At 41.1% G+C, this 26,880-nt stretch overlaps 3 protein-coding genes and 1 pseudogene across 5 annotated transcripts in view; 1 reads left to right on the top strand and 3 right to left on the bottom strand.

Moving 5' to 3' along the window:
* The window catches only part of LOC127418601 (E3 ubiquitin-protein ligase TRIM39-like), a 165,455-nt gene that overhangs the window by 117,190 nt on the left and 21,385 nt on the right, over positions 1 to 26,880 (top strand). The gene's annotated exons all lie outside the window — the stretch shown is intronic.
* LOC127418603 (E3 ubiquitin-protein ligase TRIM39-like) overlaps positions 1 to 26,880 on the bottom strand; it is a 58,087-nt gene that overhangs the window by 17,724 nt on the left and 13,483 nt on the right. The window lies entirely within an intron of this gene.
* On the bottom strand, positions 1,378 to 15,728 carry LOC127418600 (zinc-binding protein A33-like). Of its 2 annotated transcripts, XM_051659236.1 has the most exons (8): positions 15,615 to 15,724; positions 14,212 to 14,261; positions 11,195 to 11,748; positions 11,007 to 11,102; positions 10,691 to 10,924; positions 10,470 to 10,608; positions 2,475 to 2,501; positions 1,378 to 2,306 (listed from the first exon to the last, which is right to left on the bottom strand). In XM_051659236.1, the coding sequence occupies exons 3-8, from the start codon at positions 11,744 to 11,746 to the stop codon at positions 1,762 to 1,764; spliced, it is 1,593 nt and encodes a 530-aa protein (XP_051515196.1). In that variant the 5' UTR covers positions 11,747 to 11,748; positions 14,212 to 14,261; positions 15,615 to 15,724; the 3' UTR covers positions 1,378 to 1,761. The 2 variants fall into 2 exon arrangements, with proteins under 2 accessions (XP_051515196.1, XP_051515197.1); XM_051659237.1 differs by lacking the exon at positions 14,212 to 14,261 and having other exon boundaries at positions 15,615 to 15,728.
* On the bottom strand, positions 17,291 to 26,234 carry LOC127418604 (E3 ubiquitin-protein ligase TRIM39-like; annotated as a pseudogene).

Here is a 26,880-nt window from a genome sequence, read left to right as displayed (position 1 = left end):
TAGTTTAATGAAACAGATAACATATTACAATAATGTTGTATTTGTTAACATTAGTAAATGCATTAGGTATCATAAACTAACAAATCTGAGCATGAATTAATGAATCTTGTTTAATGTTTATAAAAATACAATTGTTCATTGTTAGTTCATGTTAGCTTGTAATGCATTAACTATTGTTAACTTATACAACTTTTAATTTTAAAAATGCATTAGTAGGTCTGTATGTTGAAATGAACATTACACCTACTTTAGTGTTGTAAAAGTATTGTTCATTGTTAGTTTATGTTATCTGTTTTAGTCAACTAATGTTAATAAATATAACCTTACTGTACAGTTTTGATTAACTATAAAACTATATATATAACTATATACTAATATATATATATACTAATATATATATATATATATATATATATATATATATATATATATATATATATAATTGGAAATGTGCAGCTAGGATAAAAGTTTGCCTTTGTGTTCAACAGATGAGATAAAGTCATACAGGTTTGGAACAACATGAGGGTGAGTAAATAACAGAATTGTAAATAATAGAATTGTTTTGGGTGAACAAAAACCCTTTTAATGTGGTTTCACATAAACTGTTGAATGTGTGCTGCTAACAGAGAAATTCAAAATCATAGAAACAAAATCCAAAATAAATCAAAACTGTGTTATATTTTAGCATCTACAAAGTAGTCACACTTTGCCTTGAATTTGCAGACATGTACTCTTGACATTTTCTCAACCAACTTCTTGAGGTATCACCCTGGGATGCTTTTTAAACAGTATTGAAGGAGTTCCCATCTATATGCTGGGCACTTAGTGGCTGTTTATTTTAATTATTCGGTCCAATTTCAAAACCTTTTTTTATTAATAACATTTTAGTTTTATAATGAAATAAATTAATATGTTGGCACAATCATATTTTTGTCTACAAAACTAATTTAAAAGATTTAAGCATACGCCTTCAGATCAAAAGATTTTTAAGATCATGAGAAACATTTCAGGCAAGTGACCCCAAACTTTTGAACGGTAGTGTAAAACCGGCCGCTTCAGATTTTCTTGTATAATGCTTCAAACAGTTTAAATTATATAATGTATTTTAAAATTAGACAACAGGGCTGATTAATCGGATGTAGATATTTTTCCCCCCAAGCGCATCTTCACTTCAGTCCAGCAGCAGAAGTTGTTTTACAAACCGCCATTAGGGCGATTTCAGACACAGCTACAGTTTTGTTTAATGTGATTAACATCATTTGTGATATTATTTATGTGAGTTGACTGTCAAGATCACATTCCAGAATCCACTGCTGCAAGTGTTGAAGAATGTTTTGTTCCATATAGAGGAATAAGAAATGCAGAGAGTCAGAAAGATTGTTTTTGGTTAAGATGATCAATTTTATTTTTATACTGTTTTAATCTGAGGTGAGCTGTTTTCATGCACTTTAAATCTGTCAAAAAAACAAAACTAATGTACATCATGTGCTGTTTTAAACATGATAAACACTGTTCTTAGAGTGTGAAGAGTTGATTTTCTCTCTCTCAGTGATGTGGAAAAGCTGGAGACAGTTTCATTGATGGAGAAGTTTGTTCTCATGTTTCCCGGCTCAAGTGCACAGAGTCAGTGATATTGTGCTCAAACTAAAGTACACAGAACACACTAGCAACCATCCAGATCTCCCTAGCAACCATACTTCATTTTCTTTTAAGAAATCTAATGATCATGTAGTTTTTTTATATTTATGGGGTGTAAATTCATTAATTGTAACTGACAGGTGTGATGATCAGTGGAGTTGAGTTTTTACCTTTTTGATTTAAATATGGGCTAAAACAGGGAAAGAGTGTTTGAGTGAAAGACTGACCAGTGAAAGAGTAGATATGAGAGCTGGACTCCACATCATAAAAGGAGATCAGACCCTCCTCATAATCCACAAACACACCAACCTTCTGTGGCTTCACTCTCACACACACAGAGACAGGAGGATCTTCACAGGCTTTATATTCATTCTCATTCCTCAGAACTACAGTCCAGAATCCATTCACTGGAGTCAGATTGATCTTTCCCTTCCTATTAATGGATTCTCTGGCCACTCCTAAATCCCAGTCAGTCTTTCCCTTCACCTGCACCTCAAAATAAAATCTACCTGAACTGAATCCTTTCTTTCCCAGGACATTTACACATCTATCAAATCTCTCTGGTTTATCTGGGAGGTTTTGTTTAATGTCTCCATGTTTCACTTGTTTTCCATCATCAGACAGGATGAGTTTAGGATGAGCTGTATCAGGATCCAGAGTCACATCCACTGAGAAATATCAGAGAATATCAATCACTTCAGAATACAAACATTTTGATTGATGTAATATTTAATCCAGAGTATAATGAAACTGAAGTGCAGTAAGTCAGCTGTCAGTATATAAATGTAAAGTATTGTAAGTGTATATGAGAGAACAGTGAAGATCACACACTGTACCTGCATACTGCTGCATCCTCCTCAATACTGTCAACACAAATCACAAGAAAACATCATCAATTGTTTATAGGAATATTAAGGATAAATACTTCTGAAACTCTATGGACATGCTGTTGATTAACACAAAAAGTCATTTTAACTCGTCTCAAGACAGTTACTGACACAAGTAAATCGTCCTGATTACTTGCGTAACCTCCATTCCCTGATGGAGGGAATGAGACGTTGTGTCAATTTAGTGACACTAGGGGTCACTCTTGGGAGCCCAAAACATCTCTGGTCTTTGATAAAAGGCCAATGAAAATTGGCGAGTGGTATTTGCATGCCACTACCCCAGACATACGGGTACAAAAGGAGCTGGTATGCAACCACTCATTCAGATTTTCTCTTCGGAGCCGAACGGTCATGCTCATTGAGCTGAATTCTACAGTTCATATACCTCTGCTGGATCTAATGGTGCATTTCAGCGGCTTCTCCCTCCTCTGTACTGGTGCACTGCAGAGAACGCTCCTGGGCGCTTCGGCGGAAAACAAGAGAGTATATTTTCTGAAAGAGCTTTTTTCCTCTGTAAGAGTATATATTTCTCCAAAAGAGCGGCACACACGGAAAGTCTTTTTAAAGACGCGTCTTTTTAAAGATGCCGATTGTGTGTTATTCCTGGTTGCAGTCGTTATCTCTCAACTTCGGATGGTCATGATCGCTGTCTTTTGTGTCTGGGTGAGACCCACACGGAGGCAGTGTTTGTGGATGGTTCATGTTCTCATTGCGAGAACATGACCATGGCAACGTTGCGGTCGCGGCTTGCTTTCGCAAGAAAGCAAGCCACCCCAGCAGCTCCCCGCCTCAGTCCTTCTACCTACGGGTATGAGGCCAGCACGGCTAGCACTGGGGGGCGATTTGGGGACCCCAATGGGATCATTTCTGCCGGGTATCCCCTGCGGTGACTGCACTGGCTTCGCTGCAGCCCACCCCTTCAACCCGGCCCCGGCATGTAGCCCACCACAGGAAGCAGACGGCACCCATCTCACAGCCGGCGCCTCAGAACCCACGGAGGTCATCAAAGCACCCCTGAGACAGGCGACCCAGAGACGAGGGAACCCACTTACCTGGAGCTGGTGAAAAGACCACTCCATCCCCCGGTGGAGGGCCGGGCAGAAAATCTTTTAGGTTGCCTTTTTGTTTGATTTCGCCGCATGCCCAATTGGCTGCGGTACCCAACAGTTCAGCAAAAGAGCGACTTCCTTCCTCCCTGGGTCACCTACCCGGTGTGCACGGTCGTCACCACGACTACCATCCACGGGTTTTTTCTTGCAGGATTGGCGCTCCAGCAGTGGCCTTCCCGACCCTGAGCGCCCAGCTGTGGCACACAGCCGCCCCCGATGTGGCAGTCTCCACAGATTACGAGGACAAGCCTCTTCCTCCCCTGTCCCAGGCTGTTACGGAGGTGGTCACAAGGAGCCAGGTAAGTGCTTCGATGTCCCTAGACTCAGCACGGCCACGACATGGTGTGACACCTCAAGATCTGCCCCGCCGCGAGGCACCATCTGCCGGTACGTCCGACGACGTGGTCCCCTTGGTCCCCCTTGCGCGGAACTTGGACGTGTGGCTTGCGCTTTCCAATCCGTCGTGATGGCTGATCCGGACCATCCGACTTGGCTACGTGATTCAGTTCGCCAGGCGCCCGCCCAGGTTCAGCGGTATTCACATCACCTTGGTCAAGAGCGAAAACGCTGCTACCTTGCATGCAGAGATTGCAACCCTCCTACAGAAGGGCGCGATAGAACCTGTCCCTCCTGCTGAGATGAAGAAGGGGTTTTACAGCCCTTACTTCATTGTACCGAAAAAGGCAATCTTGGACCTGCAAGTACTGAACCGGGCCTTACACAGACTCCCGTTCAAGATGCTGATGCAAAAACGCATTCTGGCGAGCGTCCGGCATCAAGATAGGTTCATGACGGTAGACCTGAAGGATGCGTACTTCCACGTCTCGATCCTTCCTCGACACAGACCCTTCCTGCGGTTTGCATTCGAGTGTCAGGCGTATCAGTACAAAGTCCTCCCTTTCGGCCTGTCCCTGTCTCCTCGTGTCTTCACGAAGTTCGCAGAGGCTGCCCTTGCCCCGTTAAGGGAGGTGGGCATTTGCATTCTCAACTATCTCGATGAATGGCTAATCCTAGCTCACTCTCGGGACATGTTGTGCACACACAGGGACCTGGTGCTCTCACACCTCAGCCGACTAGGGCTTCGGGTCAAGGAGACTGAGTCCAACTCTTTTCTTGGTTTGGAGTTGGACTCAATCTCCTTGAAGGCACGCCTTACAAACGAGCGCGCCCAGTCGGTGCTGGCCTGTTTGAAGGCATTCAAACAGGAAACAGCGGTTCTACTGAAACTTTTTCAGAGGCTCCTGGGGCATATGTCATCCTCAGCAGTGGCCACCCCGCTCGGGTTGATGCATATGAGGCCGCTTCAGCACTGGCTCCAGACTCGAGTCCCAAGATGGGCAGGGCACCACGGGATACATTGAGTGGTCATCACACTGGTCTGTCACCGTCTTTTCAGTCCTTGGACTGACCTCTCATTTCTACGGGCAGGTGTTCCTCTAGAACTGGTCTCCAGGCACATCGTGGTCATGACAGACGCCTTCAAAACGGGCTGGGGTGCTGTTTGCAATGGGCACGCAGCCACCGGCCTCTGGACGGGTCCGCGACTGCACTGGCACATCAACTGCCTCGAGATGTTGGCAATTCTGCTCGCCCTGCGGAGGTTCCGGCCGTTGATCCAGGGCAAGCACGTGTTAGTTCGGACAGAAAACACGACAACGGTAGCATATGTCAACTGCAAAGGCGGTCTGCACTCTCGTCGTTTGTCACAACTCGCCCGCCATCTCCTCCTCTGGAGTCAGCAGCACTTCAAGTTGCTGCGAGCCACTCACATCCCGGGCAACCTCAACACTACAGCGGATGCGCTGTCACAGCAGGTTACCCTCAGTAGAGAGTGGAGACTCCACCCTCAGGTGGTCCAGCTGATTTGGAGTCGATTCGGACGGGCACAGGTGGACCTGTTCGCCTCCCAAGGGTCCTCCCACTGCCCGCTCCGGTACGCCCTCACCGAGGCTCCCCTCGGCATAGACGCGCTGGCACACAGCTGGCCCCCTGGCCTGCGCAAATACACTATATTGCCAAAAGTATTCGCTCACCCATCCAAATAATTGAATTCAGGTGTTCCAATCACTTCCATGGCCACAGGTGTATAAAATGAAGCACCTATGCATGCAGACTGCTTCTACAAACATTTGTGAAAGAATGGGCCGCTCTCAGAAGCTCAGTGAATTCCAGCATGGTACTGTGATAGGATGCCACCTGTGCAACAAGTCCAGTCGTGAAATTTCCTCGCTACTAAATATTCCACAGTCAACTGTCAGTGGTATTATAACAAAGTGGAAGCGATTGGGAATGACAGCAACTCAGCCACGAAGTGGTAGGCCACGTAAAATGACAGAACGGGGTCAGCGGACGCTGAGGCGCATAGTGCGCAGAGGTCGCCAACTTTCTGCAGAGTCAATCGCTACAGACCTCCAAAGTTCATGTGGCCTTCAGATTAGCTCAAGAACAGTGCGTAGAGAGCTTCATGGAATGGGTTTCCATGGCCGAGCAGCTGCATCCAAGCCATATATAACCAAGTGCAATGCAAGGCGTCGGATGCAGTGGTGTAAAGCACGCCGCCACTGGACTCTAGAGCAGTGGAGACGCGTTCTCTGGAGTGACGAATCACGCTTATCCATCTGGCAATCTGATGGACGAGTCTGGGTTTGGCGGTTGCCAGGAGAACGGTACTTGTCTGACTGCATTGTGCCAACTGTGAAGTTTGGTGGAGGGGGGATTATGGTGTGGGGTTGTTTTTCAGGAGCTGGGCTTGGCCCCTTAGTTCCAGTGAAAGGAACTCTGAATGCTTCAGCATACCAAGAGATTTTGGACAATTCCATGCTCCCAACTTTGTGGGAACAGTTTGGGGATGGCCCCTTCCTGTTCCAACATGACTGCGCACCAGTGCACAAAGCAAGGTCCATAAAGACATGGATGAGCGAGTTTGGTGTGGAAGAACTTGACTGGCCTGCACAGAGTCCTGACCTCAACCCGATAGTGTACCTTTGGGATGAATTAGAGCGAAGACTGCAAGCCAGGCCTTCTCGTCCAAAATCAGTGTCTGACCTCACAAATGCGCTTCTGGAAGAATGGTCAAAAATTCCCATAAACACACTCCTAAACCTTGTGGAAAGCCTTCCCAGAAGAGTTGAAGCTGTTATAGCTGCAATGGGTGGGCCGACGTCAAATTACACCCTATGGATTAAGAATGGGATGTCACTTAAGTTCATATGCGTCTAAAGGCAGATGAGCGAATACTTTTGGCAATATAGTGTATGTGTTTCCCCAAGTGAGCCTACTTGCACAGACCCTGTGCAAAGTCAGGGAGGACGAGGAGCAGGTCGTCCTGGTAGCACCCTACTGGCCCACCCAGACGTGGTTCTCGGATCTCATGTTCCTCGCGACAGCTCCCCCCGGCGAATTCCCCTGAGGAAGGACCTTCTTTCTCAGGGACGGGGCACCCTCTGGCACCCGTGACAAGACCTCTGGAATCTCCATGTCTGGCCCCTGGACGGGATGCGGAAGACCTAAACGGCCTACCACCTGTGGTGGTAGACACAATCACTCAGGCTAGGGCCCCCTCTACGAGGCGCCTGTATGTCTTTAAGTGGCATCTGTTCGCTAAGTGGTGTTCTTCCTGACGAGAAGACCCCCAGAGATGCGCTGAAGGATCAGTGCTTTCATTCCTGCAGGAGAATTTGGAAGGGAAGCTGTCCCCTTCCACCTTGAAGGTGTACCTTGCCTAATCATCAGGTTCCTAAGAGGCGCCAGGAGGCTAAATCCCTCCAGACCGTGCATCGTTCCCTCATGGGACCTCTCTGTAGTTCTTCAGGGTCTACAGAGAGCCCCCTTTGAGCCTTTGTTGTCAGCCGAGCTTAAGGCACTGTCATTGAAGACTGCCCTCCTGACTCCATGCGCTCACTTCCATCAAGAGAGTAGGAGACCTGCAAGCGTTCTCTGTCAGCGAAACGTGTCTGGAGTTTGGTCCGGGTTACTCTCATGTGATCCTGAGACCCCGAACGGGCTACGTATCCATGGTTCCCACCACCCCTTTTAGGGACCAGGTGGTGAACCTGCAAGCGCTGCCCCAGGAGGAGGCAGACCCAGCCCTGACGTTGCTGTGTCCAGTGCGCACTTTACGCATCTATTTGGATCGCACGCAGAGCTTTAGAATCTCTGAGAAGCTCTTTGTCTGTTTTCGTGCACAGCGGAAAGGAAGCGCCGTCTACAAGCAGAGGATCGCCTGCTGGCTCATTGACGCCATAGCTATGGCATATCACGCCCAGGACATGCCACCCCGGTAGGGCTACGAGCCCATTCTACCGGGGGTGTAGCGGCTTCCTGGGCCCTGGCCAGGGGTGCCTCTCTAGCGGACATTTGCAGAGCAGCAGGCTGGGCAACACCCAACACCTTTGCAAGGTTCTACAACCTCCGGGTGGAACCAGTTGCATCCCAGGTAGTGGCACACAACACAAGCGGATAAGCCCGGGATAGCCGGCTGGGTGTATCGCTTGCACATAGTGCCTTCCACCTCCTTTTGAGCTGAAGACGTGCGCCATTAATTCCCAGTAGTGTTCACAAGTTTGTTCCCTGGTTGATTTCCTCCAAGCCCTGTGGCAGTCGAATTTTCAGAGAGATTCGCTGCTGGCCCAGTACACATGCTAACTAAGAGTCCTGTTCTGGGGTAGGTGCTCCGCATGTGGTGGTTCCCTGTAAGGCTAACCCCATGCAATATACATCTTCCGCTAATTCGTTTCCCTGTTGGCAAACTGCATCTTCCTTGGGCAGAGTCCCTCTACCCCAGTCTCCATGTTTGTAGTAACTCCTCCCCCTTTGGGCAGGATCTACCTTGCAGACTCTCCACATGGTCGGGAAGACCATGTGACGTATTCTTCCATTTAAATATCCCCACCTCTCTTTGGGCGAGGTGTGGTCTCCGCTGTGTCTTCCCCTTGGGAGGGACACCCACCGACTAGACCTGGCGGCCCAGTCAGATAATCCCCCTTCTTTTTTAGGGAGTGGAAAATATAGAAGGGGAAAAGAGGCCACGACTGGGTTAAGCCTGTCTCTATCTCTTGGGTAGTTGACTTGTCCCCAAAAAGGGCTGTTCGACACTCATAACTATGTTGGGGGAGGTTACGTTTCGACCTGGTGTGCTGGCTATGAGGCACACAGTAGTCTGCCCACCACACACTGCCAGTTCATGTAACACAGTTCAGCCAATTGTGGCGTTTCGTATAGGGACCCCTAGTGTCACTACATCGACACAACGTCGAGTGAGTGACAGATAAGGAACGTCATGGTTACTTGTGTAACCTCCGTTCCTTGATGGAGGGAACAAGACGTTTTGTCCCTCCTGCCACAACGCTGAACTACCCGCTGAAATGGTCGGACCTTATATCGGCTCCTCAGCGTAAAACCTGAATGAGTGGTTGCATACCAGCTCCTATTATACCCGTATGTCCGGGGGAGTGGCATGCAAATACCACTCGCCAATTTTCATTTGCCTTTTATCAAAGACCAGAGGTGTCTCAGGCTTCCAAGAGTGACCCCTAGTGTCACTACATCGACACAACGTCTCATTCCCTCCATTAGGGAACGGAGGTTACACAAGTAACCATGACGTTTTTGATTCATCACTAAAATTTGACAAACAGATTAAGGCTGTTGTGAACAGTTGTTTTTTTATCAACTAAGAGCTATTGCCAAAATGAAATTTATTTGCTCATTCAGCGATCTGGAGAAAGTTATACATGCTTTTATTTCTTCCTGCCTCGACTACTGCAATGCCCTTTACTTGGGGACTAGTCATTCATCTATGTCACAGCTGCAGCTAGTCCAAAATGCAGCTGATAGGCTGCTCACAAATACTAAGAGGAGGGACCACATTTCACCGGTACTGGCTTCACTACATTGGTTACCGGTACAGTATAGAACTCAGTACAATGTCCTGTTATTTGTTTTTAAAGTGGTTCATGATATGGCCCCTGGTTACCTCACTGATCTTATAAATTTGCATTATTCATGCCGATCATTAAAATTGGCCATTCAATTACTGCTGAGTGTTCCCAGATCAGGCTTAAAGCTCAAAGGGGATCTGGCTTTTTCAGTTGCTGTTCCGAGGTTGTGGAATGGTCTACCTCAAGATTCGATCCTCCACTTCTATTTCAAATATTTATTCATTTAAAAACTTTTTTGTTTTCATTGGCTTTTAATACTTGATGCACTCTGGGTGTTGTCTTTTGTATTTCCTACTGTTTTGGTTAGTGTGTGTGTGATGTGTTTATAGTTGTTTTTATATTTTATTTTTAATGTACAGCACTTTGGTGCTTCAGTGTAGTTTTGAAAGTCCTTTATAAATAACTGAGACTTGAGACTTCACACGTTATTTTAATGCTCTGATTTAACCCACAGCCCTTTTTTGTCATGAAGTAAAACCTTTGAGATTTTCATTTTATCACTCCACAGAAATAAAGTGTGCATCTCCTCTGTGTCACTGCGTGTCATTAACACAGCATGTGTGAACCAGGAACATTTGCCATTACACAATCGTTTAAAGTGAAAGTGTGCTTTGTGTTCATTATCAAAGTATATACTTGTTCATTTATATTCACACGATCTTCAGGACAGGAGCTGGTCTATGTCCGCTGTGCAGCTCAGAAAAGCTCGGACTCAGTTCAACTGAATGACAGACAAATGTGCCGTTCATGGCATTTATACAGTATATTCACTTAAAATTCCCTTATTTGGGCATTAAAATATGATTGGAATTTGAATGTCCAATAATCGCAGTTGTCTCAAATAACTGTGATCAGACGGTTATTTAATAATTGCGACAGGCCTACTATACACTTACCAGTTTGACCAAGTTTTTGATCTAGAGTGTCTTTGAGTCGAGTCAGAGCTCCTTTCAGAGTGTCCACACTCACATGAGTGTTAATACTGATCTCAGTCCAGTTCTTACTGTTTTTAGGGCTGTACAGGGACAGGTCTATCTACAGCAGGAGAGAGGAGAAATCCATCAGCATGAGGAGTGTTTTCTAATCATTCTCATTGATGAGAGAGATGGACACTGACCTGTAGGAGATGAAGATGATCTTCAGTGTGTGAGATCTGCTCCAGCTCAGAGATTCTCTTCTTTAACTCCGTGATCTCCTGCTCCAGCTCTTTAATGAGATCTTCAGCCTGTTTCTCTGCTGCTTTCTGCTTCTGCTCCAACATCTCAACAACTTCAGTCTGACATCTCTCAATGGAGCGAATCAGAGCTGTGAACACCTCCACACTGTGTGATTTCTCTTCTTCTGTGTTTCTCTGATGAGATCAAGTCACAGTTTAAATGTTTTTAATTCAGCACATTTATTTATGAAGAAGATTGAAACAAAATTTGACTCACCTTTCTCATCTCGACAGAGAGTTGGATGTCTTGAATCTTCTTCATTCTGTTCTGGATCATCTGCTGCACGTCTGTCTGTGTCTTTACCAGCTGATTCTACAGACAGAGAACAGCACAGACACATTTCATCACTCAACATAGCTTTTCATCTTCAAAATAAGTATTGATTGAATATTAGTAACTCTTGCCTTCTTCTCTGCACTCTCGTCCTCTATAGGAACAGTGTTGTGAGTCTTGTGGTCTGTTGCTGTGCAAAACAAACACACACACGTCTGATCATCTCTGCAGAACAGATCCAGAGGTCTCTCGTGTTTCTGGCATATATAATCCTCCAGATTCTCCACAGCGTCCATCAGTTTGTGTTTCCTTAGACGTGGGACTCTCCGATGAGGCTCCAGGTGAGTTTCACAGTAAGAGCTTTGACACATCAGACAAGACTTCACGGCTTTCTGCTTTCTTTCATCACAAAAGTCACAGAGAACTTCAGATTTACCCAGATTAAACTTCTTCTTGAAGTGTTGCACAAGCTCTCTGAGTGTTGTATTAATCTTCAGATCAGGTCTTTTGCTGATTGTTTCTTTACAGAATGGACAGCTGCAGTTCTGAGTGTTTTTCCAGCATTCATTCAGGCAGGTCTTGCAGAAGTTGTGTCCACATGGAGTTGTGACTGGATCAGTGAACACATCCAGACAGATTGAACACTGAAGCTCCTCATTTAGTGCACTACCGGAGGACGACATCACTGAAAAATACAAATTATTGAAAGTATTATTGTATATAGGTATAATTTGATGTGATGTTTAGGTTTTTCACATGACATTATCATTGTTGTTGATGTTATTTGTTTCATTAATTCACTCATTCATTATTTTTCTAGATCACTGACTTATTTGGAGGTAAATACGGTAAACTGTTTCTCCTCTTTGGTCTTTGTTTTGGTGATGTTGATGAAGATTATGCCATTGCTCTTCCTCTCTTTAAGCCTTTTTAGGACACAACACTCCAACATCATTTCACAGCATAAAACATGACCAAAATGTGTGAAATATTAAAGAAGAACTTCTCAAGAGGACATTCAGTACACTTCTGAGTAAGTACTCATATATTCTAGATCTCCAGTTTTATGAAGTGACTTGATGTAAAGTGATAGTCAAAAGTTCAAGCGTTTAAAAAACTGTAATCAAAACGAATAAATGTTAAAAGTTTAAAACTGATTTCAGTATTTAGTGTGCAGTATTCAGTTATTATGCTAGTATACCATTCTGATCATGTACAGAACCTCTAGTCTACAGCACCGCTTACAGTACAGCAGGGGCGCGCCCACAAGGGTGGCAGCTGCCACCATAAATGTAAGCTTTGCTTCCTGACTTTTGACCATTTAAAATATCACTATTTGTATTCTGATGTTATGCTATATTTAATAATTTTAGAGTTCATTAAAGTCTCCGTTTTTGCTGTTACTCAAATGAGACACTTAAGAGTCTGACACAACCACATATACATAGCCATGGCACACCTTCAGTTCTAGTATCTGAGGACTACAAAGTTACATAATGGTAAGGCACAAACAAGAAAATTTAAATATGGCAAATTCTGATAGTACAAACAACTATAAACACTCCCCTAAACCCGTTCTGAACTATTTTGCAGAATGGCTATTCAGTTATTCAGTCCAAACTTAGTCAGTCCTTAACATGTCGAAATGGATGCTGGGTACCCGAGTGCGCTACAGCATATTTTGATGTCTAAGCTTACTTCAAAGTGCTCACTTTAAAAGCACATTTCTTATGTGGACTATAATTCGCAATAGTTTTAGTACATGCTATTTTTATGTTAGTTGTAACATAATCTAACCATGTTAATTGTAGTATATATTATTTCAGTCAGAGAAAGGCACTTTTCTGCAGTAAGTGTAAATGCAGATCTGTAGATGAGCAGACTGATCAGAGCGTGTATGGAGGAACAGCCTAGAATAGAAAATAAATCTCCACACATCTAACATACCAAAGCAAACTTTTCATTTGTGTTGCATATTCTGGCTGGCAGGTGTAAAGTTATCGAATAAATTGTCATTTTTCTTGATAAATTCACAAATTTTAATTATTTAAATCGTTTTATTCTAATCGCATCTTGATGTTAAATTGTTAACAATTAAATTTCGACATATCCCAGATTATCTGAACAACAGATTGATCTCTGGATTAATAACTAATTAAATAATTAAAAGGTCATGTTAAAATATCCAAGCAAACATTAAGATGGCATATCGACAAAATGAGTGTGAGCTAAATAATATTCATTGGGCAGCAGTGTTCCTTGTGTATGTTTATCTTCACCCCCTCCCTCACTCAACTTGTTTCAGTGCCACTTAGTTCAACATGCAAAAATGGCAGACTAGCCATCACAATATTATTCCTCATCTTGTTGCACAGAATCCTGTAATAATCAATCATGTGTCTGGCTAACTAACGTTAATCTAAATGAATTACCTGTGTGGTTATTTTACAGGAAATTCTCATTTACACTGTAAATGACATTGCAATACACTTCAATATTTATGCTAACTTGCTGCTACATGAGGAATTTAAAACGCTGTGCAATTAGGATTGAATTATTACGAATCTTATTTTTTAATAGGGTACCTTTAATTGTCATTAATGTGCTTTTTTTATGTTGCTGTTACAGTATGCTGTGTGACAGAATAAGGCCCAAATGAAGAGGAAGGCTGAGACATAGACAGCTATTTTGTTAAAAAAATCAAAGTAGGATGGAGAGGATGCAGGAGAGCAGGAGCAGAGAGCAGAAAGGTTGAATTCAACAAAGAGAGGAATGCAGTGGAAGGACAGAAAGAGGATGGAGAGGAGATATTGGAAGGAGAAGTGACACAGAAGAAGAGGAAGAGCAAAGTAAAGAGGCAGAAGGATCATCAAGGATACACCTTTTGCATGTCCAGTAGGACCTCATGGTATGCCCATTGTTAACAACAGTGTTGTCATAATTCTTCATTTAGGTTAGATCAGTGTGTAAATTTAAAGGGATACTTCACCTTAACATGACAATTCTGTCATCATTTACTTACTCTCATGTTGTTCTAAACCCATTTGACCTCTGGCAATACAGTTATTGTAAATATTATCTGCTTACATTGTATGTGTAATATTAGTCATGTGCTCATTGAATAATATTCATTTATTCAAAATATTACCTTAATTGACTGAGTGATGCAGGTAGTAGTCACTGTTTGGCTGGTACAGGCTGCATGAAGTCATCACATAACAACACAGACTTTAAATTAGTGACTGAATAGTGTTTTAAACTTTCCCATTAATAAATTCTGTTTGACTCAAACAGATTTTAAATCACATCTGAAAGCTACAATCCTTCAATGGGATTTCTTATAGGCTCAGTGAATCTTATGCTTTAGTATGGAGGTAGTATGAAGATCATACTGTAATATCATCACGTTACTGCTTTTAGACCACTTCACAAATCACATATTCAGCATATGGAAAATTGTAATGTGACCTGAACTGAGAGCAGTTCACGCTCACTGCCTCAAATTTACCACTACTGCAGAGTCCCATCAGAAGGAGGTTTCTGCTCAAGAGCTCTTCAACACACGGGAGTTGAATTTTAACAGCTCTCTCTCCTGAGCTCCTGCTGCCCAAACTCATTCATGCTGTTAATCCTCACAATGCAACTGCAATAAAGCAATATATATATATATACACACTATATGGCCAAAAGTTTGTGGACACCATATGCGCTTTATGAACATTTTATTTCAAAACCTTAGGCATCAATTTCCCCCTTTGCTGTAATAACAGCTTCCACTCTTTTGGGAAGGCTTTCCACTATACTGTATGTAGTAACATGGCTGCAGGGATTTGCTCTCATTCAGACACAAGGCTATCAGTGAGGTCAGGAACTGATGTTGGTTGATGGGGCCTGACTTACAGTTGCTGTTCCAATTCACCCCAAAAGTGATCAGTGGGGTTCAGGTCTGGGCTTTGTGCAGGCCAGTCAATTTCTTCCATGCCAGACACAGTAAACCATTTCTTTATTGACCTCACTTTGTTCACAGGGGCATTGTCATGCTGGAACAGAAAAGAGCTATCCCCAAACAGTTGCCACAAATTTGGAAGCACACAAAGCCCAAGCCATTTCATAAAGAAACATTAAGATTTTTCTTTACTGGATTTAATGGAGTAACCAAATTTGTTAATTAGAAGGGGGTGTCCACAAACTTTTGGCCATATAGTGTATATATATACTTAAATGGTGTGTTGTATATGAAAGACTAAACTGAGCAAAAAAAGATGAAACGTTTTCACTGGACTTTGTTCATTCTGTCTGCAGTTCAAATACTTCCTGTTTCTGACGTCTTCAAGTTATTTGACAACATGACAGCACACATCAAACTCTGATTTATAACAGATTAAATTATATTCTGATACTAATTCAGTAAACTAGTTCGAGTATTTAACTCGTGTTTAAATCTGGTTTTGTGCAGTTTTATTCCAGTGTGACACAAACTCCTCTGAATCAGACCACTAACATTAGAAACCTGTTCAGGGAAATTTCTCTTATATTTCTATTATCACTTACCTGTGAGTGAGTATCAGCTGTGATCACTAAAGTTTTACAGTGTCTGAATAAATATTCTGCCGTTTGAAGAGAGAAAAAGTTGAAAGACTTCCTGTTTTAAAATCAGTTTCACTTTCCTGAGCTACAGTGATGTCATAGCTCCGCCCCTATCTTCTCATTAATATGTAACAGGTATAAACTCATTCCTATTGGCTGTGTTGTGTGTGTCTGTATTAAGTGTGATCATATAATACTGATTTCACACAGGTGTGTTTTAAGTGTGTAACTCAAAAAACATCATTGTCCAGACTCTGGATCAAATGTTCATGTCTGTCTGACTCATGAAGTTCACAGTAATAATTGATTGATTGTGTGATTGTGTGTTTTTCCTCTTTCGGTCTCTAGGTTGACGCTGTGGTCAGTAAAGAGTTGACAATCAAGATCACATTCCAGAATCCACTGTTGATCCATATAGAGCAGCGGTTCTCAACCTTTTTTGGATGAACGCCCCCCTACTTCATTCCCTGACCATAGAACGAATTTTACAGTTTTGTTAATAAATTAAGCTGGTTTACACATCATCAACATGAAACCAAACCTTGAGTGTCTTGAATTCAAGCAGATGGATGGAGGGCTCCAGACTAACATTTAATGCAGTGGCACCGGTGCAACCAAGTTCTGCAGTGTGTGCATCAGCACCTGATTTAATAGCACCAGTGAATTTATTTTATTTTATTTTATGTAATTAAGGACAGATACTAATAATAAAAGTAATATTATTTTTAATAACATTATTTTATATATAAGTTCAGTTACCAATAATATTGCATATTTTGTCGATATGAAATGCACATTTGACAGTAAACATTAATTTTGAGTTGGGATGCAGATGTAACTGTTGTTAATATTAGTAAATATACATCTATAAACAGTTAATAATTTGATATATCTAATTTATATTTGTCTAAATGTAAATATTCTGAGTCTGACTAAGACTGTGATTCCTATTGGTTAAGTACTCTCTTCACGTGATTAAGTAATCTCTTGGAATTTCTGAAGGCAAACCAAACCAGTTACTTTTTCCTGCAATAAAAGAGAATTACAACAGATTTGACACAGAAGGAAAACTCATAGCTTGGTCCATAAAAATGATGAAACATTATATGGTTCTTCCACACATAGTTCCTCCATAATACACTGATATTTGTAATTATACCACAAAAATACAATAAGATCATGTATGGCTCATAACAACCTGGTAACTCCTATAAAACAAATCATGTCATGTTTGTTATGTAAATACATACAAAACTATAGATTTAGAAACTATAAATTCAAAATATAAACATTTTGAAACTGCCATAGTTGTAACAGAAATGAATTGGCCTATATTCCCTCATTCCCCTAATGTATTTAATGGAGCTATTTACAAAATATAATTAGTATGAATATGCCACATTTCTGCAAAATACAAAGAGATGAAGAGAGAGAGAGAGAGAGAGAGAGAGAGAGAGAGAGAGAGAGAGAGAGAGAGAGAGAGAGAGAGAGAGAGAGCAGTCATCAATGCAAGGAAGTTGAATGGATTCTCAAGAATATTATTTTACTGATTTGCTCTCAGCACCCCCTGGCATCCTTTGAACGCCCCGTTGCGAAACCCTGATATAGAGGGATTGGGAATGCAGATTCAGATTGCGTATCAGACAGATTGTGTTTGGGTAAAATGCTTCATTTTACTTTGAATAGTGTTTTAATTTGAGGTGTGATGTTTTCATGCACTTTAGATTTGGTCACTGTTAAACCGGTCATTTTAATCTTGTTGAGAGCTCTGCCAAAGGTAAATTCACCACATTTGCCAAGAATTTTACTGAAATAAATGAATCAATATTGCCATAATTTTGTTATTTATTATATATATCATGTTATATATCATCATAGACTACTTCAGTGGCAAAAACAACAACAACAAAAAAAAAAAAAAAACAATTTACCACACCTGCCAAACAGTTCACTAATGAAAATCATGAAATCGGTTCACGAGACAAAATTTTCTTTTAATTTTAATCCTCGGATAGAGCAGCACGCAGTTATCAAGACAGATATGTATACTGCAATGTTTATAGATAATATGTAAATAATCAAGTAAATAAAACAATTTTTGACAGCTGTTTTAAAAAAATGCATTTTATTGGTAACAATTATTTAATAGCAATGGAAACGTACTTACATACTCTGAATTCTCAGAAAAGTTTTAATTCTCAGTATCCAACAAAGATTTTGAGACTGTGGTTGATGCTGTACCATTAAAACTTATTTAATTATTAAAAAATAAAAAAAATAAAAATGGTATTGTTCCATAATTTTGATTTCAGAGTTAAGTTTGAAAGCGTATGTATTACAGATAAAAATCTGTCAAAATTTCACAATTCCCTCAGCCGAAGGTTTTTGAAATTGACAAAAATGCCGGAAAGACTCTCATGACAGGAGAGTTGTCACAGGAAGCAGGTAAGCAGCGGCTTATATACTCCTGCTCGAAAATTAAAATGAACTAAGCTCCTCCCAATCCTCTGTTAATTAACTCCACTTTATGTCGTTTTTTTATATTTATGGGGTGTAAATTCATTAATTGTAACTGACAGGTGTGATGATCAGTGGAGTTGAGTTTTTACCTTCATAATTAAGACTTGGGCTAAAATATGGAAAGAGTGTTTGAGTGAAAGACTGACCAGTGAAAGAGTAGATATGAGAGCTGGACTCCACATCATAAAAGGAGACCAGACCCTCCTCATAATCCACAAACACACCAACCTTCTGTGGCTTCACTCTCACACACAGAGAGACAGGAGGACCGGCAAATGCTTTATATTCATTCTCATTCCTCAGAACTACAGTCCAGAATCCATTCACTGGAGTCGCTGTGATCTGTCCCTTCCTGTTAATGGATTCTCTGGCCACTCCTAAATCCCACTCAGTCTTTCCCTTCACCTGCACCTCAAAATAAAATATACCTGAACTGAATCCCTTCTTTCCCAGGACACAGGGACAGTAATCAAATCTCTCCTGTTTATCTGGGAGGTTTTGTTTAATGTCTCCATGTGTCACTTGTTTTCCATCATCAGACAGGATGAGTTTAGGATGAGCTGTAACAGGATCCAGAGTCACATCCACTGAGAGAGATCAGAGAATATCAATCACTTCAGAATACAAACATTTTGATTGATGTAATATTTAATCCAGAGTATAATGAAACTGTAGTGCAGTAAGTCAGCTGTCAGTATATAAATGTAAAGTATTGTAAGTGTATATGAGAGAACAGTGAAGATCACACACTGTACCTGCATACTGCTGCATCCTCCTCAATACTGTCAACACAAATCACAAGAAAACATCATCAATTGTTTATAGGAATATTACAGGATAAATGCTTCTGAAACTCTATGGACATGCTGTTGATTAACACAGAAAGTCATTTTCACTCGTCTCAAGACAGTTACTGACACAAGTAAATCTGTACATTATGTTTGCTATACACTAGAGCTGTCACGATTATGACATTTGGCTGACGATTAATTGTCAAACTAATAATTGTGATTACGACGATTAATTGTCTCGTTAAGGGCTTTCATGATTAATTGTCATAAATTGTCATATTTTTAAGGTGTGATTTTTTCTGCATGTGTGCTTCATACACCATAAGGAGTTATTTTTCCTTATTTAACTTCAAATATATAAATCATATAATAAAATATGAATAAATTATGATTTCGTTTTAAGTCTTTAAAAACTTATGAATGATATGAAAAATAATGTTTTAAAATACAATAAGATCATGTATGGCTCATAACAACCATGGTGGCGGAGGACGAATCTCAGCTGCCTCTGTGTCTGAGACCATCAACCTGCGCATCTTATCACGTGGCTTGTTGAGCGCGGAGACATAGCGCATGTTGAGACTTCACGCTATTCTCCGTGGCATCCATGCACAACTCACCACACCCCCACTGAGAGCAAACCACATTATAGCGATTATGAGGAGGTTACCCCATGTGACTCTACCCTCCCTAGCAACCGGGCCAATTTGGTTGCTTAGGAGACCCTGCTGGATATTGTTATTGTTCAAAATTCACTGCTCAATGCATGCGCGAGGCAAACATGTTCAACAGCTTGTTTGGCGCATGCGCAAAAGTTTCAGTTCGGCAGCTTCTCTGTAATGGAGTTATACGGAATCTCCTGGCTTTTGTTTATTCCTTTAATAGTCTGTTTTTCTTTGTGTGGTGTTGTTGTGCGTTCATACCTCAGTAAGTAACAATATTTATCACCATTGTAAATATATATTAGAGAGTGTCAGTGTTATTCAGTTAATCTTCAGTTAATTCAGTTAATCGTTTTTATGATAAAATACATACAACAGCGGTAATATTCGATGAATCAACCCAGCTATTTTCTATCAAAGTGTTTATTTATTTCTATAAGTCTATCGCTTTTCAAAATTTGTTAAAGAAAATAGTCATTCCATGCTTAACCGGCATATTAACAATTATTATAAAGAGCGCACTGCAGTGCTAAAGCATAGCACACACACTTTTGTAACCTGACACCGCTTGTCAGTAGCAGCAGCGGCAGACTAATTCGCTTTAATAGTTGCATTACAATATGCCTTTGTTTACTGTTGCATTATACGAGTTTAAAGTTATCAGAATATGCACAGTCATTAACAGTGATTATTTTGCCATGCCATATTAATATTGGAATATTTATTGTATTTACTTTGTCTTTCTGACAGAAACCAAATATATCCTCATCCACACCACTGAAGCTGTCTATGCATCGTATTGTTCATTCCATAATAAATATTTGGATTCTAAACTTCACTCTGGAGTAGCTGCAGTTCTTTCTGACAGAAGAATTAGGCCAGTTGATGTACCACGATCCATCTACACACAAAACATCTCACAATTATATTATGCAATAGTAAGACATTTCTTCCTAATTTCTTCACTTTCACACGTTATTTTAATGCTCTGATTAAACCCACAGCCCTTATTTGTTATGAAGTAAAACCTTTGAGATTTAGTTTCATTTTATCACTCCACAGAAATAAAGTGTGCGTCTCCTCCTCTGTGTCACTGCGTGTCATTAACACAGTGTGTGTGAACCAGGAACATTTGCCATTACACGATCGTTTAAAGTGAAAGTGCGCTTTGTGTTCACTATCAAAGTTTATATTTGTTCGTTTATATTTTCGCAAGCCTCTGCAGACAGCGTGCGTGTCAGATCGCTTCACGCGCTCTTCAGGACAGGAGCTGGTTGACGTCTGCAGTGCAGCTCAGTGATGCTCGGACTCAGAGTTCAACTGAATGACACACAAATGTGCCGTTCATGGCATTTATACAGTATATTCACTTAAAGTTCCCTTATTTGGGCATTAAAATGTGATTGGAATTTGAATGCCCAATAATCGCGATTGTCTCAAATAACTGTGATCAGATGGATATTTAATAATTGCGACAGGCCTACTATACACTTACCAGTTTGACAGAATTTTTGATCTAAAGTGTCTTTGAGTCGAGTCAGAGCTCTATTCAGAGCGTCCACATGAGTGTTAATACTGATTTCAGTCCAGTTCTTACTGTTTTTAGGGCTGTACAGGGACGGGTAAATCTACAGCAGGAGAGAGGAGAAATCCATCAGCATGAGTAGTGTTTTCTAATCATTCTCATTGATGAGATGGACACTGACCTGGACAAGTTCACAGATACAGACATCATATATCAATTTCTGTGAGGATATGTGCATTCTTACTAGGACTTATTAACTTTCAACAATGACAAACCATGGTTTACAGCAGAACACAGGCAGCTTTGTCAGGCCAAAGAGGATGCTTACAGAGGTGGGGATAAAGTCTTGTACAATCAGGCCAGGAACACACTGAATAAGGGAATCAACAAGTTTTCAGCCAACGATCCTGCATCTGTGTGGAGTAGCATAAAACAACTTACGAATTACAGGACTTATACCCCCAACCCTGTGGTAGTCCAACAACTAGCTGACGACCTGAATGTGTTCTACTGTAGATTTGAAAGGCCCAATCTCACACCCCACACCCACTCTGACTTTCACTTCACACAAACACCAACACCGCCTGCAACCCCCCTCCTCCCCCCTCCTGCTACTCTGCACTTAAGATCTGTGAAGAGGAGGTGTGCCATGACTTTCGGATACAAAAGACTAGAAAAGCTTCAGGCCCAGGTGGAGATTCACCTGCATGTCTTAGATCCTGTGCTAACCAGCTGGCCCCCATCTTCACACAGATCTTCAATAGATTACTGGAGCAGTGTGAAGTCCCATGCTGCTTCAAACGCTCAATCATCATTCCTGTCCCAAAGAAACCAAAAATCACAGGACTTAATGACTACAGAACTGTCACCCTGACGTCTGTGGTCATGAAATCATTTGAGAGACTAGTGTTGGCCCACCTGAAGGACATCACTGGACCCTTTCTAGATCCACTTCAATTTGCTTATCGAGCAAACAGGTCTGTGGAGGATGCAGTCAACATGGGATTGCATCATATCCTGCAACATCTGGACAGACCAGAGACATATGTAAGGATCCTATTTGTGGACTTCAGTTTGGCTTTCAACACCATCATCCCAGCTATACTCCAGACTAAACTACACCAGCTCTCTTTTCCCACATCTATCTGTCAGTGGATTACCAGGTTTCTGATGGACAGGCAGCAGCTTGTGAGACAGGGGAAATTCACTTCCAGCACCTGTAATACCAGCACTGGTGCCCCCCAGGGATGTGTGCTCTCCCCACTACTCTTCTCCCTCTACACCAATGACTGCATCGCCAAGGACCCCGCTGTCAAGCTCCTGAAGTTTGCAGACGACACCACTGTCATCGGTCTCATCTGAGATGACGATAAGTCTGCATACAGAGGGGAGATTAAAAACAGCTGGCAGTCTGGTGCAGTCAAAACAACCTGGAGCTGAACACGCTCAAAACGGTGGAGATGATTGTGGACTTTAGGAGGAACACACCAACACTGTCCCCCCTCACCATTCTAAACAGCACTGTGGCAGCAGTGAGTTCATTTAGGTTCCTGGGCACTACCATCTCACAGGACCTGAAGTGGGAGACACACATTGACCCACACTGAAAAAGGCACAGCAGAGGTTGTACTTCTTTCACCAGCTGAGGAAGTTCAACCTGCCACAGGCGCTGCTGATCCAGTTCTACTCAGCAGTTATTGAGTCTGTCCTCTGCACTTCAATAACTGTCTGGTTTGGTTCCGCTACGAAATCAGATATCAGAAGACAACAAAGGACAGTTCGGACTGCTGAGAGGATTATTGGTTGCTGCCCTCCCTTCAAGAACTATACACTTCCAGAGTGAGGAAAAAGGCTGGAAAAATCACTCTGGACCCCACTCACCCTGCCCATTGCCTTTTTGAACTGTTGCCTTCTGGCCGACGCTTCAGAGCTCTGAGCACCAGAACCGTCAGGAACAGGAACAGTTTTTTCACTCAGGATATCCATCTCATGAACTGTTAAATTGCCCCATTGAGCAATAACTATGTGCAATACACAGTTTAGTCTTTCTTATATTTATCGAACCGTCAGGCACAGGAACAGCTTTTTCCCTCAGGCTGTCCATCTCATGAACAGTTAAAACTGCCCCAGTGAGCAATAATTATGTGCAATTTACAGTCTAGTCTTTTTATAGCTATCCAATACATCCAACTTCTTCTGCCATTACATTCCCTTGCACTGTATATAACATATTGTATTTAGTTTTGCACTACGTTTGTGTATGTGTGGATGTATGTATGTATGTATATGTCTGTGTGTGTATATGTGTGTGTATATATATATATATATATATATGTGTGTGTGTGTGTGTATGTATGTATATGTATATATACTGTATTATTGTGTATTCTATATGTACTTTATTTTCTATTTAATTTTTTATTTATTTATTTTTATTCAATTTTTTATTATTTTGTATTATTGTCTATGTCTTGTTACTGTTTTGTATTGTTGTGCACTAGAAGCTCCTGTCACCAAGACACATTCCTTGTATGTGTAAGCATACCTGGAAATAAAGCTGATTCTGATTCTTAGAGAGATGGACCCTGACCTGTAGGAGATGAAGACGATCTTCAGTGTGTGAGATCTGCTCCAGCTCAGAGTTTCTCCTCTTTAGCTCAGTGATCTCCTGCTCCAGCTCTTTAATGAGATCTTCAGCCTGTTTCTCTGCTGCTTTCTGCTTCTCCTCCAACATCTCAACAACTTCAGTCTGACATCTCTCAATGGAGCAAATCAGAGCCGTGAACACCTCAACACTGTGTGATTTCTCTTCTTCTGTGTTTCTCTGATGAGACCAAGTCACAATTTAAATGTATTTAATTCAGCACCTTTTTTATAAAGCAGATTGAAACAAAATTTGACTCACCTTTCTCATCTCTGCAGAGTGTTGGATGTCTTGAATCTTCTTCATTCTGTCCTGGATCATCTGCTGCACGTCTGTCTGTGTCTTTACCAGCTGATTCTACAGACAGAGAACAACACAGACACATTTCATCACTCAACATAGCTTTTCCATCTTCAAAATAAGTATTGATTGAATATTAGTAACTCTTGCCTTCTTCTCTGCACTCTCGTCCTCGATAGGAACAGTGTTGTGAGTCTTGTGGTCTCCTTCAGTGCAGGACAAACACACACACATCTGATCATCTCTGCAGAACAGCTCCAGAGGTCTCTCGTGTTTCTGGCATATATAATCCTCCAGATTCTCCACAGCGTCCATCAGTTTGTGTTTCTTTAGACGTGGGACTCTCCGATGAGGCTCCAGATGAGTTTCACAGTAAAAGCTTTGACACATCAGACAAGACTTCACGGCTTTCTGCTTTCTTTCATCACAGAAGTCACAGAGAAATTCAGATTTACCCAGATTAAACTTCTGCTTAAAGTGTTGCACAACCTCTCTGAGTGTTGTATTAATCTTCAGATCAGGTCTTTTGCTGAATGTTTCTTAACAGAATTGACAGCTGCAGTTCTGAGTGCTTTTCCAGCATTCATTCAGGCAGGTCTTGCAGAAGTTGTGTCCACATGGAGTTGTGACTGGATCAGTGAACACATCCAGACAGATTGAACACTGAAGCTCCTCATTTAGTGCACTACTGGAGGAAAACATATCTGAGAAGAAAAACATTGATGATGAATAAGAGGCTAGTGTCGCAGATCGATATTAGAGTTCGAATGTAACGCAGCTAAAATATGGGTCAGCATTGGCCTGGCTAACTGTCAACACTAAATACATTCAGAATATTGATTCATAAAACTATCAGCCAATTAACTGGTTATCAGCTTTCTTCCAACACCTTGTCACATTCTGCAAAATCCAATATTGTTTGACTTCTAAAATATATAATTTAAATTTCTGTATTGAACCATTTTAATAACACTAATAAGGTACTCGTATCACTGTTATCATGGTGAGTTAGCCTCTACTAGTAAATGCTATAACTATACCATTTTATGGAAAGCATCTTTCTCCACTGATGGCCATTCAAAAGTAGCTGTGAATTTTGACAAAATAAAACATTTTGCAAGCAGCATATCAACCATTTTTGGAGTGCTTTTCCTTCATGCACCAGTATAACAATCTCTAGTGAAGGGCTTTGGTCTGCACACATTCTTGTAATGCCATTAGCCAATCAGCATTGCCAGAATTGTTAGTACGTCATTTCCCTGCTGCTCCAGTGTGCTTAGTTACAACGCTTGAGAGAAGAAGAAAAAAAAAAAAGAAATCTTTGTCCAAATTCCAGAACTGAGGGCCACAAGGATCATGCAAGTTGCATTCTTCCAGAAGTATTACTTAGTAAAGTAACAAAGTACTATTACTCAAGTAGGTTACACACTGTCTGTTACCAAACCTGTTCTTTACTATCTCACACCACAGGCAGAAAGGCACTTCAGAAAGTACATTCTTAGCATTCAGTCTTGCAAACCGGTCTAAAGAACTTGTTGGTTAAGTTTTGCATTTCCTCTTCAAAGAACTGAAAATCAAGCCAATTAATGGTCATATCATCAAAGTTCACATTAAAATGATTTTAAGGAGTTGTTTTATCTCATGCAGACACTGATAGTGGGAATAAATCACAATCATTTTACAGAATCTAAAATGATGTTGGAGAAGAACTGAAATACAAAATCTCCAGGAGTCACAGTGCAGAACATAGAAACAGATCTTTACAACAACACTTTAACATCATCATGAAAGACTCTTTCTATATATGAAATACTAAATAGCAAATAAGAGAATTTTTTTTTTTTTTTTTCATAAAATGTACTCACCTCAAAATATATTTTTATTTTCACTGGACTGTGTTCTGTCTGCAGTTCAAATACTTACTGTTCCTTTAAATTTAACATCATGACAGCACACATCAAACTCTGATTTACAGCCAATTAAATGACAGACATTTAATGACATTGTGATTCTGTTTCAGGGCAGTAAACTACTGAACTAGTTTTTATATTTCCATCACTTACCTGTGAGTGAATATCAGCTGTGATCTAGAAAGTCTCTCTGATTCCTGTTTGAAGAGACTTCAGTTGTTCATCAGTTTAGTTTTACTTTCCCTGAAATCTTTCACTCACCTGCAGTGATGTCATAGCTCCACCCATATGTTCATGAATATGGAACAGATCATAATCCATACCTGCTGAGTGTGTCTGTATTTAGAGATTAAATTACAATGAAAGTCTCAGATGCATACATATAGAGTGGTGGTGGCGTAGTGGACTAAAGCACTGAACTGGTAAGCAGACGGTTGCTGGTTCAATCCCCACAGCCATCACCATTGTGTCTTCGAGCAAGGCACTTAACTCCAGGTTGCTCCAGGGGGATTGTCCCTATAATAAGTGCACTGTAAGTTGCTTTGGATAAAAGCGTCTGCCAAATGCATACATTTAAATGCATACAAACCACACAATTAAAATGTCCAGTAAGAAAACAAAATCAGCTTTGAGGTCACTTTATTAAGAACATCTATTTGATTGTTACTCGAGTAGAGGCTCATGATCCATAATATCTATAACACACACACATAAGGAATACTGTAAGGACTGTAACATTGGTCAAATGTGTCTTTCTGTTATACAAAAGTTATAAATATAAAGAATATAAAGGCCTATAAAGAGTTTTGGGTTTTACTACAAAGAAAATTAACATTCTTATAAAATTTGTGAATTTGGGTGCGGTCAGGACATCTCTT

Source organism: Myxocyprinus asiaticus, chromosome 28, assembly GCF_019703515.2.
Source record: "Myxocyprinus asiaticus isolate MX2 ecotype Aquarium Trade chromosome 28, UBuf_Myxa_2, whole genome shotgun sequence".
Taxonomy (NCBI): domain Eukaryota; kingdom Metazoa; phylum Chordata; class Actinopteri; order Cypriniformes; family Catostomidae; genus Myxocyprinus; species Myxocyprinus asiaticus.
Note: the sequence above shows the minus strand (reverse complement) of the source record. Positions and strands in the feature narration are given on the sequence as shown.